The sequence below is a fragment of the Arvicola amphibius genome, chromosome 10 (genome assembly GCF_903992535.2).
Source record: "Arvicola amphibius chromosome 10, mArvAmp1.2, whole genome shotgun sequence".
Lineage (NCBI taxonomy): Eukaryota > Metazoa > Chordata > Mammalia > Rodentia > Cricetidae > Arvicola > Arvicola amphibius.
In genome coordinates this window covers 102,759,440-102,776,200 of record NC_052056.1, presented here as the reverse complement: position 1 = coordinate 102,776,200, position 16,761 = coordinate 102,759,440, and the positions used below count along the sequence as shown (strand labels likewise).

General features: G+C 42.5%; 1 protein-coding gene across 1 annotated transcript in view; it reads left to right on the top strand.

Moving 5' to 3' along the window:
- The first annotated feature begins 838 nt into the window (after nt 1-838).
- The window catches only part of Baiap2l1 (BAR/IMD domain containing adaptor protein 2 like 1), a 91,494-nt gene continuing 75,571 nt past the window's right edge, over nt 839-16,761 (top strand). The window contains exon 1 of the mRNA XM_038344697.1: nt 839-1,144. Coding sequence (XP_038200625.1) covers nt 1,094-1,144 — 51 coding nt within the window. The 5' untranslated portion in view covers nt 839-1,093. The remainder of the gene's footprint in view (nt 1,145-16,761) is intronic.

The following is a 16,761-nucleotide window of genomic DNA, read 5'->3' as shown; positions in this document are numbered from 1 at the left end:
GGAACACCCTCTTCTCACAGTCCCCTAAAGGGAAGAGTGCTCCGAGGATTCGCCTGCGAAGGGCGTGGGCCTCGAGCTTTCAGGGCCAGCACCTTGTGTAGAACCCAAGACCAGAGACCTAGTCGCCCTAGGTTCAAGTTTTGCTTAAAAAGTACTGCGAGAGTGAGGGTAGGGGCGTGGCTGGAATCTAGGAGGGCCACCCCGCCAGCCTCTGGAGAGAAGCCCTGGCCCCTTGGGTCCAAGCGCTTAAGGCCCCCTGATGGATCCCCAGGGTCCACTGCACCCACCTCGCCTCGATTCAACCTCGCCCACCAACGACTACCAAGACCCCTCTATCCGCTGCCTGCCTGAGCTGGAGCCTCTCAGCCCAATCCATGCTCGCTTCAGCGCGGTCCATCAGTCTGCAGTCTGAGAGGCAGAGTCCACCGGCTCTCCTCTCTGTCCTACCACTCTGGCGGCCTCAGCTGGGGCTGCAGCCGCCACCCGGGCCCACCTCGTTTCGGCCACGCCCACCCGCCATCCAAGCCACGCCCAGCAGGCCGTTTCGGGCGGGGAAGGGACGCGTCCCCTCCCGCTGGCCTCCCAACGCCACCCCTCCCCACCGCCCCGGCTGAGGCCAATCAGCCCCGAAGGCGGGCTGGGCTCCAGCCCCGCTCTGCAAGCCTCCAGGCCACGCCCACCGAGCTCCACAGGTCTCTTCCCGGTCCCCGCGGCGGCCTTAAGAGAGGCCGCCCCGCCCACTCCGGCCTACCCACCCTAGACCCCGCCCACCTCAGGTGGGGCTGCCCCGCCCCCTGGTCGCCCAGCCCCTCCCATCCCGCCCGCCTCAGGTGGGGCTTGCCCGTCCCTTCGCTCGTCCCAGCCGCGTCAGGCTACGTTTACCTCGCCGCTCCTCGCGGCTCGAAGCGCTGCAAAGTTTTGACATTTTGGCAGCGGAGACGCGCGCTGGCTCTCTCCTGCTGGCGGCTGTGGCGGCGGCCGACTCTCGAGGGCTGCTCGAGTCGCAAGTCCTAGGCGCTCCCGCCGCCCGGAGTCCGGCGGCCACGAGGCCCCGCCGCGTCCTCCCGCGCTCGCCCTCCCGGAGGCTGCAGCCATGTCTCGGGGGCCGGAGGAGGTGAACCGGCTCACGGAGAACACGTACCGGGTAAGCGTGGGACTCTGAGGAGGAGCTCGAGAGCGGTGCAGGGAGGTCTGGGACCCCGTAGAATCGGGGTTCGAGGCTGAGGGCGGAGGCTGGGAGGCCCAGAGACTTGGGGACTCCAGGGTACGAGGCCAGGAAAGTGCGCCCCGCCAAGCAGCTGACCCTTGTCGCCAGCGGGGGTAGGTCGAGATTCTTTCTCACTTTTGAGATAAAGTGGGGACTTTACATGGGAAAGGTCTCTCCTCCCCCGCAGGGCTCTCGCAGACGCCCAGGGGACCCGCACATTTCCCGTGGTGGGAGGAAGGGGGTTGGAGACATGGACGACAATCTGTGGGGTCCTCGGGATCCCCCCCCCCACTTCTCTTTGTGATCAGTGACTGTGCTGGTCTGACCGCTGGGACTAAACCCTTCCCAGATCCAAAAGAGGAGAGAGAGAGAAAAAATAAAAAGACAGGCTCGAGTTTCCGCGAAGAAAAGAAAGCGCTCAAGAATGTAGGGGAGAAACTCCTCCGTAATTAGGAATCCATCGCCAGGTGAGCCTGGCTCCCTCAACTCGGAATTTTCTAGGCTGCCAGCGAAATTGCTCTTGGGGAAGACTTGAGACGCCTTCCCCCCTCTTGGACTCTTTCATACCGTAGCTTTTAAGTTTAATTTGGCTTTTTTTTTGTTGTTACCGTTTTGGCAGTTTTATGCATGTATGCGACGTTAGGATCTTGTTCGGTCGCGTTTGGCTTTTCCTACGTCCATGATTTGGGGAGGTTGTTGGAGTCAGAGAGCACGGAGATTTTAATAAGAATTGACCTAAGCTAGCAGAACGCATGGTGATTGGTCGTTTAACTTGCATGTTATGTGAGAGAATTTTTCCAGAAACAGACATGGGATTAGTGGCCAGTTTAGTAAGTTTAAGTACTTATAAATGAATTCCATTTGAAATAAGATACGCGTTTAATCATATGCTATTAATAGAATACAAAACAACTTTTGTTTTAATTCCACTTAGGCCCATGGAACCCTAGAGATTTAAAGTTCTCTAAATTTACATGTAGCCATGGTTAAAGCCTACTCTTCGGTCATTTCTGTAATTTTTTTTTTTAATCCCTAAAATGGAGTTTCTAGATTTGCAAGGTCTGAGTGAGTTCCTGAAGTGAGAATTTATTGTCTTGTTGGAAAATCATTCTAAAGCAGCATGAAAATATTTTCAAAATTCATTGGCGTTAAAATTTATCAACTCCCTTCATCTGTGTATTATAACACTTAACATGGATTATACTTTATAGGTAGATATTATTTTTATTATTATTATTATTTTGGAGGTCCGCAACTGTAACCAAAACTTGTTCCTACTGGTGTGTTTCCTTAATAAATGGCAATTTTTAGAAAAAAACAGAAATTTGGATGTTAATTTAAAACCTTCTATTTGGGTTGAGATTGTCCATACTTAGATGATCTAAATGACTGGAGGTGTACAGTGCTGATTGAGTATGTAAGTAAACCTGTCTAACACTTTAGCCTCTGGAGAGACGAGTTCCTCAGATGAGAGTTAAGGAAAAAGTGTGACTGAGGGGATGTAGGTAATTGTTTATGTGTGTGATCTGAGTATCTGCTTCAGGTAGAAAGCCCTAAAGTTTCTCAAACACACCGATTGTTTATCTTGCTGGTCTGGAAAGAAAATGTCATCTTGAGACAAGCAATTGGTCACTCTACTGCTCTTTTTCCTCACTTCTGACTGAGAAATCTTTGGTGGGGTGTGCCCAAGCAAATTGCAGTGCCGCAAATGTTAACCACCTTGGCATGTCTTTTTAGCCACAGAACTGGAGCAAGATGAAAATTGTCGATTTCGTTGTTTTAGTTATCCATATTTGTAAACATAAGGCATAGTAAATTCTTCTTAGGATATTTTGTTGTTCTAATTTATTTAGAGACAGGGTCTCACTATGTAGGCCTAACTGGCCTGGAATTTGATATGTAGACTAGGTTGGTCTTAGATTCAGAGCCTCTTTTCTCTGCCTCCTCCCAAGTGCTAGGATTAAAGGGCTAGGTTTTTTGCTTTTGTTTTTTCCTCTTTTTTTTTGGAGCCACTTTTGTTTATGTAGTCTAGGCCAGCCTCACTATGTACCCCAGGCTGACCTCAGCCTCCTCAGAGCTGGGATTTAAAGTGCGTACCGCCACATTGGCTCATGGTTTTTGAAAGGTTATAGTAGATTGAAGATCAGAGACCCGTGTTTTATTGCTCTTCGTTCCCAGGTGTTGAAAACATGTCTCAAGCTTGCTAAATGTCAATTGATTTTAACCAGCTTTTCCTTAAAAATCATAGTACTAGACAGAAGGTTAGATTTTACATTTCCTGGAGTGACTAGACGCCAGAAAAACCTTTTATCATAATCAAAGCTAAAAACAAATAAGTGCAATATTGTCAAAATTCTACTGGCAGTGTTGGTGAATGTTCTTTTAAAAACAGATTTCCCTTTGTGTTACCTAGCAGTCTACAGTATTTTACTAATAGAAACACAACCTATCCAGGTGCGATTACAAAGGCCACCTGCAAATAAGATTTAATGTCTTGCCTGTCTGGGTTTTAGTTGTGTGTATGTTTTTTTTTTAAAATATATACTCAAATATCTCTTAAATAAAGGAATAAATTCTTTGGAGCAATGGGAAGTTGGTAGTGTTATCCTCTATACAGTATCAGATATCCTTAAATATATATTTATACATTGGCTTAGTTTTTTTAAAAACAGTACTTAAACAAATGATTGCTGGATCGTCGTGCTAACTCCCAGAAGGATGTGTGTTTTACTGCCTCATAAACAAATAGCATGATAATGAGCCCTGAAATATGAAATACTGCTGATAATTTGAGTTTAGCCAAAGATCCCAATCCTTTTCCCATGTTAGTCTATAGTGTGCCCATAATTGCTCTCAAAACTTTCTTGTGATTTTGCAGTTTCCTGATGAATTCATGCTTTAATGGATGAGGATGAAATAAAGTTCAAAAAACTTTGCTTAAGAGGAACCACAACCTTCCTAGCAGTTGGAAATTTTGTTTGTTTGTTTGTTTTTGTTTTTGTTTATTTTGTTTTTTCGAAATAGGGTTTCTCTGTACTAACAGTCCTGGCCGTCCTGGAACTTGATTTGTAGACCAGGCTGGCCTTGAATTCACAGAGATCAGCCTGTTTCTGCTGGGATCAAAAGTGTGCACCATCACATCCCCAGCTCTATATGAATCTTCTAGTGAGTGAAGGCGGGAACTGACACGCAACAAAGGAAAGAGGGAAAGGAACGTAGACAAAATCTTTTTCTATTGCCACTAACATAATAAGATTCATTGTATTAAAGAACTGAGGTGCAGTGTATATAGCTTAGGGGAAGAGTGTGTGTGTTTGTGTGTGTGTGTGTGTGTGTGTGTGTGCATATATGCATACATACAAAAGCTGGAGATATGGCTCAGCATTTACTGCTCTTCCAGAGGACTTGAATTTGGTTCCTAAACCCATAGAGGATGACTCACAACTGCCTGTATCTCTTAGTTCAGGAGATATGATGCCTCTGGTCATCAAGGCACCTATGCTTATATGTGCACATACTCATACAACTTAACATAATAAAAAATAAGTCATAAGTCTTTAGAACAAACAAAATCAAATATACAGTACATTTTTAAAAGAACTAACATTAACACCAACTGTAATTTCAAAAGTTCTTAGATTGTAATCCTTTTTAGGTCTTCGCAAAATTATTTATAGTGCCAAGGAATAATTTAGAGTGATGTGTGTGTGCATGTGTGTGAGCGGTGGAGAACAGAGGTCTACAACAAGCATCTTCTTCAATCACTTTCCACCTTGTTTTTGAGACATGATCTCTCAATGAGCATGGAGGTTCAACATATTGGCTAGATTGGCTGGCTAATGAGTCCCAGACATCCTCCTGATTCTTTTTCACCAGTGCTGGGATTTCAGGTGCACACTGCCTCCTTTGACTTTTTATGTGGTCGCTAGGGAGTTTAAACTAAAGTTCTTTTTTGTTTGTTTGTTTTGTTTTGCTTTGCTTTTGAGACAGAGTTTCTCAGTGTCGCTTTGGATCCTGGCCTGGCCTGGCACTCACTGTCACAGAGATCCACCTGCCTCACAGTAAACTAAAGTTCTTATACTTATGCAAAAACAAGTTACCTACCAAGTAATTTCCCAACCCCCAAATTTAGTTTTCAAAATAATTATGCCAGGCATGGTGGCACATACCTCTAGTTCCAGCACTTGGGTGACAGAGAAAGGCAGGTGGATCTCTGTGAGTTCAAGGCCAGCTTGGTCTGGAAAGTGGGTTCAGGCTAGCCAAGGCTACACAGTAAGACCCTCCCTGTCTCAAGGGGAAAGATACAATAAAATGTTTCACATAAAGCAGTCAGTAAATTTCAACTTTTCAAGAAGGCCTGTTTAATTCTCTTAAAATAACCAGTCTATCTCCCCACCCCACCTTAAGCTACTTTACCTTTCCGCCCATAAAATTTACAACTGTAGAATACAGTATGAGATGTGTTTATTCATTATGTTTGTTCATCTGTCTTTCCTCCCCAGCGGGAATGTGAGCTGCACACGGTAAATAACTCTGTTTTGTTGTATTTCAAGCACCTAGAACAGTTCCTGGTTTGAAGGTGTATTTGTTGAACCAGTGCACAGTCAATCAATTTAAGTGTTTAATCCTTTGTTCAGATTTCTGCTCCCTCCCTTGACATTTGCATGAAGTGCTTTGTATCATTATACTACTACCCAAAGGTAGATGTGGAAGTTGTGTTATCATTTCTTAAAGATTTTATTTAACCCAAACCCTCACCAGCTACAGCACTCAGGAGAACGGGCCCTGCTCCTCACTTGGGCAGCACAGTAGAGTTGACCCTGTAGACAGGGGCACTGGTAAGCCAGCCCTGAGAGCCTGAGAGGGGTATAGCTGGTACTGCTTCCCTTGTCTGTGGTGTGGTGGTGGGGGCGAAGGAAAGATGCCCTCCCCCGATGCCGCTACCACCTTCAGCTTTTGAGGGAGCTGACCCTCCCCCGTTTACCAGCTTTACTCAGGAAAGCAGGCTCTGCACCTCGCCTGGGCAGCACAGGGGAACTGACCCTGTTGATGGGGGCACAGGTGAGCTGGCCTAGAGAATATGAGTGTGGGAGGTCTGGTTCTGCCCCATATGGCAGTATGGGCTAGGGAGAGATGTCCTCCTGCCCCTCAACTCCTGAGGCATGTAGGAGAGCCAGTCCTGAGGTCATAAGAGTGGGAGAGATGCCCCTGCCTCCCCCCACCACCACCATCTTGCAGCACTTGGGAGAGTGCAGGCCTGTACCTCTCCTGGGAAAGCTATGAGCATGGGAGAGCTGTGCCCACTACTCATCTGTCATGTCAAGATGTGGGTGGGGGAGAGATGCCCCCCTTTACTCCCCACCCTCACCACTGTGACAGAGGAGGGAACTGACCCTGTTGGCAGAGGCGTGGGTGAGCTGGCCGAGGGTATGAGAGTGAGATAGCTGGCCACACCCTTCTAGTCTGCCCTGTGGTGGTGAGGATGAGGGAAAGATGCCTCCCCCTTTTGCCCCTGCCACCTGTGGTAGGCGTGAGAACTAACCCTCCCCCTTACCGACTGCAGCACTTGGGAGAGTGGGCCCTGCACCTCACCTGGCAACGTAGTAGAGCTGTGTTCAAATGGTGTAAGTGTGAGAGAGCCGACCTTGAGAATGTGAAAGCCAAAATGGGCCTTGCCCCTACTCATTTCTGCAAGGGGTGAACTAGCAAGGGCAATGGTGGAGAGCTCATCTTGGTGGTGTAGACAGGACTGATCAACCCTGCAACTACCCAGGCCCATAACCAGGGTTATGAGTTAGCCCATCCCAACATGTACCCCATCTGTGATCTACTGGAGCACAAGAAGGGGCTGGTCCTGCAGACCCAGTGCTTCAGGATCTTCACAACACAAGACAACAACAGAATATTCAAGAGGAGTCCCAGTAAGGACCCAGCATTGATAGTGTAGCAGAAACCAGAGGTCTCAAACCAGACTCTTTGCAACAAACACTTGCACATAAGGATAAAAGGGCTTACTGTGTGGCTCAACATGTCACACTACAGCTTCTGTGATGAGATTTTTTCCTTTTTTCTTTCTTTGTTTTTTTCTTTTTAATTTAATTCAAATTTTTTTGGGGGGGAGATTACAAGGGCAGAGGGATTATACAAAGGGATGGGAAATGAATAGAATCGAGATGCGTGATGTGAAAAACACAATAAATAAAAAGAAAGTTTAGACAAAGAAACAGAAAAATTTTTTCTTGAACTTTTTATTTTATGTATATGAGTGTTTACCTGAATATATGTGTGTACACCACATGCATACCTGGTATCTGTAGAGCCTAGAAGAAGGCATCACATCCTCTGGAACTGGAGTTACAGGCAGTTTTGAGTTACCTTGAGGGTGCTGGGAGTTGAGTCCCATCCTCTGCAAGAGCAGTGAGTACTCTTAACTGCTGAGCCATCTTCAGCACCAACCATTTTTAAGTTGAGAAACAGACCTGGAGTCTGAGTAACCAGCTTCAGTCATCCCATTGCCTCTGAATAGTGATTGTGTCTGGTGACTAACAAGTATACACACCAAATACATTTTTGTAATTTGGTCATCTAAAATGTCACTGAAATTTTCTCTTTTCTGGAAATTCATCATCATAGACATGTTTTGAACAAACCGTTAAGAAATGGAGATACATTTGTTCTCTTACTGGGTAGAGCAAACCATCTGGGCATGTTGTTCCCTTGTTTATCTTCTCAGCTTGAGTTTAATGGAGGTTATATAAGGGGTCTGCTTGGTTTCCAGAGTGGATAAACAAATCTAGTATATAAAGCTTTATAAGAACCCTGTCTAGGGCTGGAGAGATGGCTCAGAGGTTAAGAGCACTGGCTTCTGGCTGCTCTTCCAGAGGTCCTGAGTTCAATTCCCAGCCAACCACATGGTGACTCACAACCATCTGAAGTGAGGTCTGGTGCCCTCTTCTGGAAGGAGGCATATATGTAGACATAATACTATATATAATAAATAAATCTAAAAAAAAAAGAACCCTGTCTAACTGAGCATACTGGCTTACTCCTTTAATCACAACACTGGGGAAGCTGAGGCAGGAGAATAGCTGTGAGTTAAGAACAGCCTTGGCTACAGAGTAAAACACTGTATCAGAAAAGTGAAAAGCAAGTGCTGGAGAGATGGATGGCTCAGCAGTTAATTAAGAGTGCATAATGTTCCTCCAGAGGACCCAAGTTTGGATCCCAGCACCCTAGTTGGATGGCTCACAACTCCTTGCAACTCCAGCTCCAAGGTATCCCATGTCCTCTTGTGGCCTCTTAGGGCACCTGCATACACATGTTGTGTGCACACAAACACACACAAATAAAAATAAATCTGTTTTAAAAATCCGTAGCTTTTTTTAAAAGTCCAAAAAAAAAAAAAAAGAAAGAAAGAAAGAAGAAAACTGCCCTCTGAGGTGTACTTATTTCTGTTGCTCTGTACTCTATTTGGCATCTCTGTGTTTTCCTAGAACTCTTCTTCCTTCAGGTATCCTAAAGATAAAGTGAGATTTGCAGAAGTCTGAACAACTTGCTCTTAGCTATCCAGTGACTGAAAAGGGGATCTGATATGAGAACCCTGTGCAAGGGAACAATAGGAAGAGTTGCTAGGTATTGAATATGAATGGGAACAGCCCAGTAATTTAGCTTTTTGTTTGGTAAAATAAAAATATTTTTGTTTGGTAAAGTAAAAATAAAGGGAACAAACAATAGTTTGTCTTTTGCTAGCAAAACATGTTTTTGTTTCTAATGAGTTTTACAACTCTGGTAACATGGCTGTGCAGTATCCTTTATTGTGACGTGAGAGAAGGTGGGCCAACTTAGAGCAATGGCATCCTCTGTGAGTTTTAGGTAGCTTTTAAGTTTATATTTGTGACACTTTTCAGTACTTAACATTATGTCTGGCCTTGCATAGACTTGCAAAGGAAACCTAGTGTGCATGGAATTAATTGTGAGGATTTTTTTTTCTTCAGCATTCCATGTGGATGTTTATTCTACAGTTACAAAGTAAAATCTATCACAAAACTGCACTAACATTGACTTAACTTACCTGTGACACAGGTATTCACAAAGTAAACACTATGTAACTGGTACCCAGATCAAGAAGTGAACTAAGACAAGCCCCACTGAACTGCCCTTGTGTTATCTTCTGGTCACTATACAGCATGGGAAGTCACTCTTCTAACCTCTAATGATATTTGTTGTTTTAGCTGTCTTTTATTCAATATTGTTATCAGATTCATCCATGTTGGTACTTTAATTGTCATTGTTCATTCTTGTTGCTGATTGATATTTTACCATCAGAATATATCACAGGCATTTTTGGGTTGTTTTCAGACTTCTCCAGGATGTCACAAATGATGCTTTATAACACTTTATAATGTCTGATAGGCATACACCCTTGTATTTCTTGGGTATGCACACAGGAGTAACTCGACTTAAGTGTGAGGCATTTAGATCTTGAAATTTAGTAGGAAGTACTGAGTTGTTTTCCACAGTGGTTGTACTGGTTGACTCCCCCAACTTCCCTGTATTCAGCCTATGAAAGTTCCAGTAGCTCTGTATGTAACCTTGCCCAAAATCAATATTGTTGTTGGTCTTTCTTCATTTTTGCTCTCTGATTAGTATGTGTAAATGAAAATTTGACATTTAAAATGTTTGCCCCAGGTCTGCTGATGATCTGTTTCTGTGCAAGATCTTATATAGATCTGGTAGGAGACACTTGTCAGAGACAGAGTCAGGACCTATCGTGATTTTGGGTCTTGGGCTCTATTGTTAATAGTTTTCACTATAGTAAAACACTAACTTTATTAGAGACTACATTGTCATAGCTGGATACATTAGAAAGTTTTATTATGAAAGAGATGCCCAAGACCTAGATGAGTTCTATTTAAATACACTTGGATAGAATGTAGAGTTTCAGTCAACTGGATTTTCTTGCTCATTGAATGTTAATGAAGGTACCTTTCTATATAACTTTTCTTGGAAATGTACAAATTTTGTTTGGGTACTGTAAGCTAGTTTTTAAAAGCAGTTTCAGTGAGTTACAGTGTAATCAAGAAATTTCAGTGCTGGTATCTACTAAAGGAAATGTTTTGTGTCTCTGTCTTATCTGATTCATTCTCTCTCTCCCCCTCTCTATGTGTGTAGGAAGAGCATGTGTGTATATATTGTGTGGATGTATACATATGTGTATACATGTATTTGGAGGCCAGATGTCAACATCAGGTGTCATCTTCAGTTACATTTCACTGTATTTTTTCAGACAGGGCTTCTCACTACATCTGGAGCTCACTGATCATGCTAGACTGGCTGACCAATGAGCTCTTGGGATACGCTGTCCTTGGGTTTACAGACTTGGATGCCACACTTGTTGTTTACATACATAGTGTTGAGAGATCTCAACTCAGGTCCTCATGCTTACTTGATAGTTACTATATCCACTAAGCCATCTCTGTAGTCCAGGAAATGTTTTGTTTGGTTGTTTTGTGCTTTTTGTTCTTTGTTGGTTTGTTTTTGAGACACAGTCTCACTATGTAAATTCTAGACTGGCCTGGAATTCACTATGCAGCCTGGCTGACCTTGGGCTTACAGTTTAAAGGCCTGGCCTCACCACACCTGGCCAGAATGTTTCTTTTAATTGGAGTCCTTATCCTGATTGTTTTGTAATTGTATGTACTTGAAAGCAAGTCCTGAAAAGTACACCTTTCTGCATCTCCCACAATGTTTTATGTGTTTGTCAAGTTAAGAGAATTTTAAAACTATTTTTCTCTTCTAGAAGACTATTTTAAAAGTTTCTATGAAAATTCTAAAAATAAGTCATCCAGAATCTCATAATGCATAGATAATACTAGCTGTTGTAGTCAACTCTTTCCAGTACATATTTCCATGTCCGTGTAGCATGAATAATAAAAACCCAGAGACAGATATTGGGACTCAAGCTGAAGATCAGAAAAGCAAAGCAGCCAAGCATTAGAAAGATCTTGCCTCTACCGAGGCTCAGACAAACAAAGGGAAGACCCAGCAATGCTCTCCACCAACCTCAAACTCCACACTCCACCAAGTTCCTGTTTCTTTCCAGCCTCCTCCACTCAGCCATATTGCTCCTGTCTCTACCTCCCTGGTTCTGGGATTAAAAGTGTGTGATCCCAAGTGCTGGGACCACCTTTGTGTGAGCTCTGTTTCTCTTTTAGACTGATTCAGTGGCCTTGAACTAACAGATCTACCTGCCTCCGTTTCCCAAATCCTGAGATTAAAGGTGTGTGCCACTATTCCCTGGTCTGTGTGGCTGACTAGTATGGCTGCCTTGCCCTCTGACCTTCGGGCAACCTTTATTTATTAAAACACAAATAATATACCACTACTGTATTTTTCCTTTTTTGTCTAAAATAAAAAGGCTATAACTAATATAAGAAAAACTATATACAATAAGTACAATAACTTTTTGCAATATATACAGGCAATAAATACATTAACAATGTCTAGTCCGTTTGCATTTGACAAATTGAGAGAAAATACTCCATATCTATCCTATCTTGGCAAGTCCAAAGTCATCATTTTGATGACTCTACAGTATTCTGAAATTCTTCATGATTTATTGATCTAGCTCTGTTGTTAGATATAGATCATTGCCAGTACTTTGCTATTAAGACACTGCAGTAGGCATGGCTGCATATAAACCCCAATCTAGGTTGATCTGAAAGTTAAATTCCCAGAAGGGAGCTGTAGGTCCAAAGGTTGCTGCATTTTAAAGCAAATATGCATCACATAATGTTGTAATATGAGTTGTGTGAGTATACCTTACCCTGAACTCTAGTCAGTTACAGAGATGTTTTAAAACCACTTCCTTTTTAATCCAGAGAGAGACAGAGATTTTATGTGTTTATGGTAGAAAAACACACCTATCAACAATATATAGAATATAGACATTGTCTAGAACACCTGAGATTTCATTTCTACTACAATTAGTGTAATTTGGAACGTATGGTATTTACAGAGTAATCACATGGCATTGTGAACAATCAGACCTCTATGGGCTCTATGCTTCTGTTCTTGTTTTCATCAGTCTTAATTTAGTGTTTTCTGTTTCTCTGCTTTGATTCTCTTTCTGGTTAGTCACTGACTTTAACAGTTACCTCAAATCTTTGTTGATAAAGGCGAAACAAGTGTAAATGAGATAAAATGTTTCAGTTTTCTCTCCCTTTCTGGCAGTGGGATGGGGCTGGGGTTATGTTGTTGGTATGCTCCCAAAACAGGGAGTAAAATAGATGAGCAAACCTTCAAGATCTAAATGGTTGTTTACAGGCTGAAGAATGTGCATATTTGGCGGTGTAACAGCAGGGGGTTGAGATGCCCTCCAGTTTGTTGCTTCAACTGCTTTACTTATTTGCCATCTTGGAGATTGAAAGTCCTAAAGTAGTAACAATCCCTTCACTATAAAATTTACAGTAACAGCTGGAAAGGGGACTCTACTCTAGTTTAGGTTCTAGCACCAAGGACTCAGTTGCCTATAATTCCAATATCTGGTGAGCCAACACCCTCTTCTGTCTTCCACACTCACTGCACTCACATGTATACATGTGCAAACACACACAAAATTTAAAAATAAAATCTTTAAAGTAACAAAAAAGTTAAGTGGAAGGCAGCAGGAAACAAACTTGCCCTTTCTACACTCTTACCTTCTTGAGTATTTACAATTTTTGTATCAAAATTTACTTTTTAAGATTTTCTCTGTGTATGTGACAGCACACCCAAGAAGGTCAGAGAACTAGGAATTGGTTCTTCCACTATGTGAGTTCCAGAGATCAAACTTAGCTTGAGTTAGGGTTGGTTAGCAGGTTAGAAAGCAAGTGCCTTTACCCACTGAACTTCTCTTTGGCCCTGAAATGGTTACTTTTATGTTTCACCAAAAATAAGCAGAAATAGACATATAGATTCCATTTCAATTAAATATATTGTAACTGAGGTAAAACTTGTTGCTTGCTACTTGTTTTGTAAGTTAACCTTTAAACTTTAAAATCTTAAAGTCTTATATTTTTTTCTCTTAAATTTTACGTATAGGGATATTTGAGATGCTTACTAATCTGAAACTACAATTGCAACAGAAATTAAATTGAAAACATTCAAAGTACAATTCTTAAGACTGTTTTTAAAGTTTTTCCCGTTGCCAATAGTTTTCTAGGTTCACCTGTATACTGGACAGGTTCAAAACTAGTGATAACCTGTGAAAAGTATGGGAAGTTCATCTGATAAGAGCACACTGCTTAGGACAGACACAGGGATGATAGGTGTATAGGTTAGGACAGATGACATGTCACAGCCACTCCTCTTAAGTGCAGAGCTGGTCCTGTGACTTACTAAGAAAGAACAGGCAACATTCCTGTCACTTTCAGATGCTTGTCAGAGTCTGGTTCCTGGGACTGCAGGTAATAAACAGTTTATTTCTGACTGAAAAAAATCCTCAAAAAAAAACCCAGGAAAATGATAATTCCTTCTACTTAAGTTGTGTTATGATTATTTTAATGAAATTTTAGTGATTGGGCTGGAGGTATGGCTCCTAGTATAGGGCTCATTTTCCTAGCTTGAGTGAAGGTCTGGGAAAACGGCTCAGTGGGCAAGAAAGCTTGTGAAAGCATGAGAAATTGAGTTCTGATCCGGTGCCCATATAAAAACCCAGGAATGGCCACATGCTTGCACTGTGGAGGGTGAAGACAGGAGCATGGCAGGAACCACTGGCCACTAGCCTAGCTAGCTCTACTACTTGTCTCCAGAAAAGAAGGCAGTGAAAGAGCAGAATACCCCATCCTCCTGGCCTCCATGTGTGCACAGGCACACAAACCACTTACACACAGGTGTTCATACATCACACACACATATGAACATACACAATTAACAAATTTTAATTTGTTAGCATGAGTGTCATTACTTGGAGTAGCTTGAGGTAAAGGATATCAACCATGTTAGTACATTGCATCTCTAAGTGTGCAAAATATTTTAAACATGTAAAACCTGATTTTTTTTCTTCCTTTTCTTGGTGTTTTGTTTGGTTTTGTTTTCAAGACAGGTTTCTCTGTGTAAGAGCCTTGGCTGTCCTGGAACTCGCCTTTGTAGACCAGCTGGCCTCAAACTCACAAAGATCACCCTGCCTCTGCCTCCCAAGTAATGGGATTAAAGGAGTGTGTTACTGGTGTAGGAGGTATTTTGTATTTGTGTTGTTTTTATTAGTTAATAACGAAAACCTGGTTCTTACTAAAGATCTATCAAAATGTTGTGCCCATTAAGAAGATTTCTTCAGTTGACCAATGTATCTATTATGTTATCCCACATTTGACACATTTGATACACTTAATGCCATCTTCCTCTGTTTGCCTTATGCTTCAGTTTTCTCTTCTATAAATAAAGACAATAATGTGCTTCAGGGCTGGAGAGATAAATCAGTGGTTAATAGCACATACTGCTCTTATAGAGAACCCAAGTTCAATTCCCAACACCCATGTCAGGTGACTCACAACCCCTTATAACGCCAGTTCCAGGACAACTGATGGTTTCTCGACTCCACCAGGCACCTGCAGTCACAGGCACACACACATACATAATTTAAAAACAATTTTAAAAATAGTGTCTACTTATGAGGTTACTCCTAGGTTCAAGTGTGGTAGTAAAATAATGTCAGACACGTGGTAGGTGTTCAGTTAATGTTAGCTGTAGAAGTAGTGTGTGTTAACTAGACTGCAATCATCATGCAAACATTGATTTCCTACCTTTTTTACTGATATTCTCAGTATCTAGAGGAGTGAGTGGTGCATGGATTGAGCTAGATAAATATTTGATAAAAGATCAGTGCTGAAATTATCAGCACACATTTCCCCTACGTTAGTTAACTATATACTTCTTCAGCAATCATTTTAATCCTTCACTGTTCTAAGACAGGGTAATACTCAGAGATACCCGTATGTACAGTCTTCAGGATGAATACTGAAGACTGGTACTGATCACATTCTGTAGCACAGTTAAAAACCCAGAGACAGAAACTGAGGTTCAACCTGAAGGTCAGAAAAACAGAACAGCCAACTACTGGCACTTACCACTACCTCAGTCCAATATGGCGATTCTGCCTCCAGGAATCTCAGAATGAGGCTGTGAGTGAGAGCTGTCTCCTCCTGTTTTATATACCTCTCTAGTGCTGGGATTAAAGGGGTGCGCCATTGCCCCCTTGTTTTCACGGAAATCAGTGTGGGTACCGAGATTAAAGGTGTGTGTCACCGCTACCTGGTCTGTAAGGCTGATTAGTACAGCTGTTTTACTCTCTGAACTTCCGGCAAGCTTTATTTATTAAAGTACAAATGAAATATCACTAAAACATTCTGGTGACCTAAATTGTTACTTGCTCCTTAACCAAGGGGACTGAGAAAGTGGCAATAATAACAACTGCCTTGTTTCAAGCACCTGTTGTCTGTTATACTTCTACCAAGCTTACCACAAGCATCCAAGCATCAGCTATTTCCTGAATTACCACAGCTGTGCCCAGGTGCTGTGGTCACCACCAGAAACCACAGTGGAGAGTAAAGCAACAGGGTCTGCATAGCTAATGACAGAACAATACTGCCAAAGCGTCACACTTCCAGCTCTTGCCCTCAGCTTCGAGTGCCAGCGATTGATTGTTTCTTTGACCTGTCCCAGAAGGGTGCTGCCTTTTTATGTTCATTTCTTTATTTTTCTTAACTTTCTTTTTCTTTTTTGTGTTTTACTAGGGATAACATCACAGCCTCCTGCATGCTAGCCTGTTTTCTACTGAGCCATACTCCCAGATGCTCTACCACTTGAGCTACATTCCAGTACTCTTTTTTACTTTCTCTTTTGAGGTAGGGGCTCATTAAATTTCTCAGGCTGACTTTGAACTCAAGTTCTTCTTGCTTCAGCCTCCTGAGTAGCTAGGATCCCCAGACCTAGTCCGAGGCCTTGCTTGTCTGTTCATTTCTTTGGATTTTGTTTCCAAATTGGGCAAAAGGAAATGATTATGCTTGAGAGGGGTGGTGTGTGTTTGTTTGTTTGTAGCAATCTGTAAGAAGTTTTTGAGACAGTGGATATATGAAAGAAGAAGATGAGAAACAAAAATTACATACTTTCTGGGCTGTGGAAATGGCTCCATGGTTAAGACTGTACATAATGCCCTTGCAGAGGACCCAGGTTCAGCTCCCTGCACCCACACTGGTAGCTAACAACCACCTGTAACTCCAGATCCAGGAGATCAAAATTCACAAGTACATACCAACACTCAACACAGTACATACACATGAATCTTAAAAAGCATATATTTAAAATAGATTTTTATTCTCTCATCCTTCAATTTAAGAATATAAGTAAAGATTGTGAGCTGTCTTAAAATTACTTGATTATCAGCTGGGCAGTGGTAATACATGCCTTTAATCCCAGCGCTCAGGAGGCAGAAGCAGGTGGATCTCTGTGAGTTTGAGGCCAGCCTGGTCTTATAAGAGCTAGTTACGGGACAGGCCCCAAAGCTACAGAGAAACCCT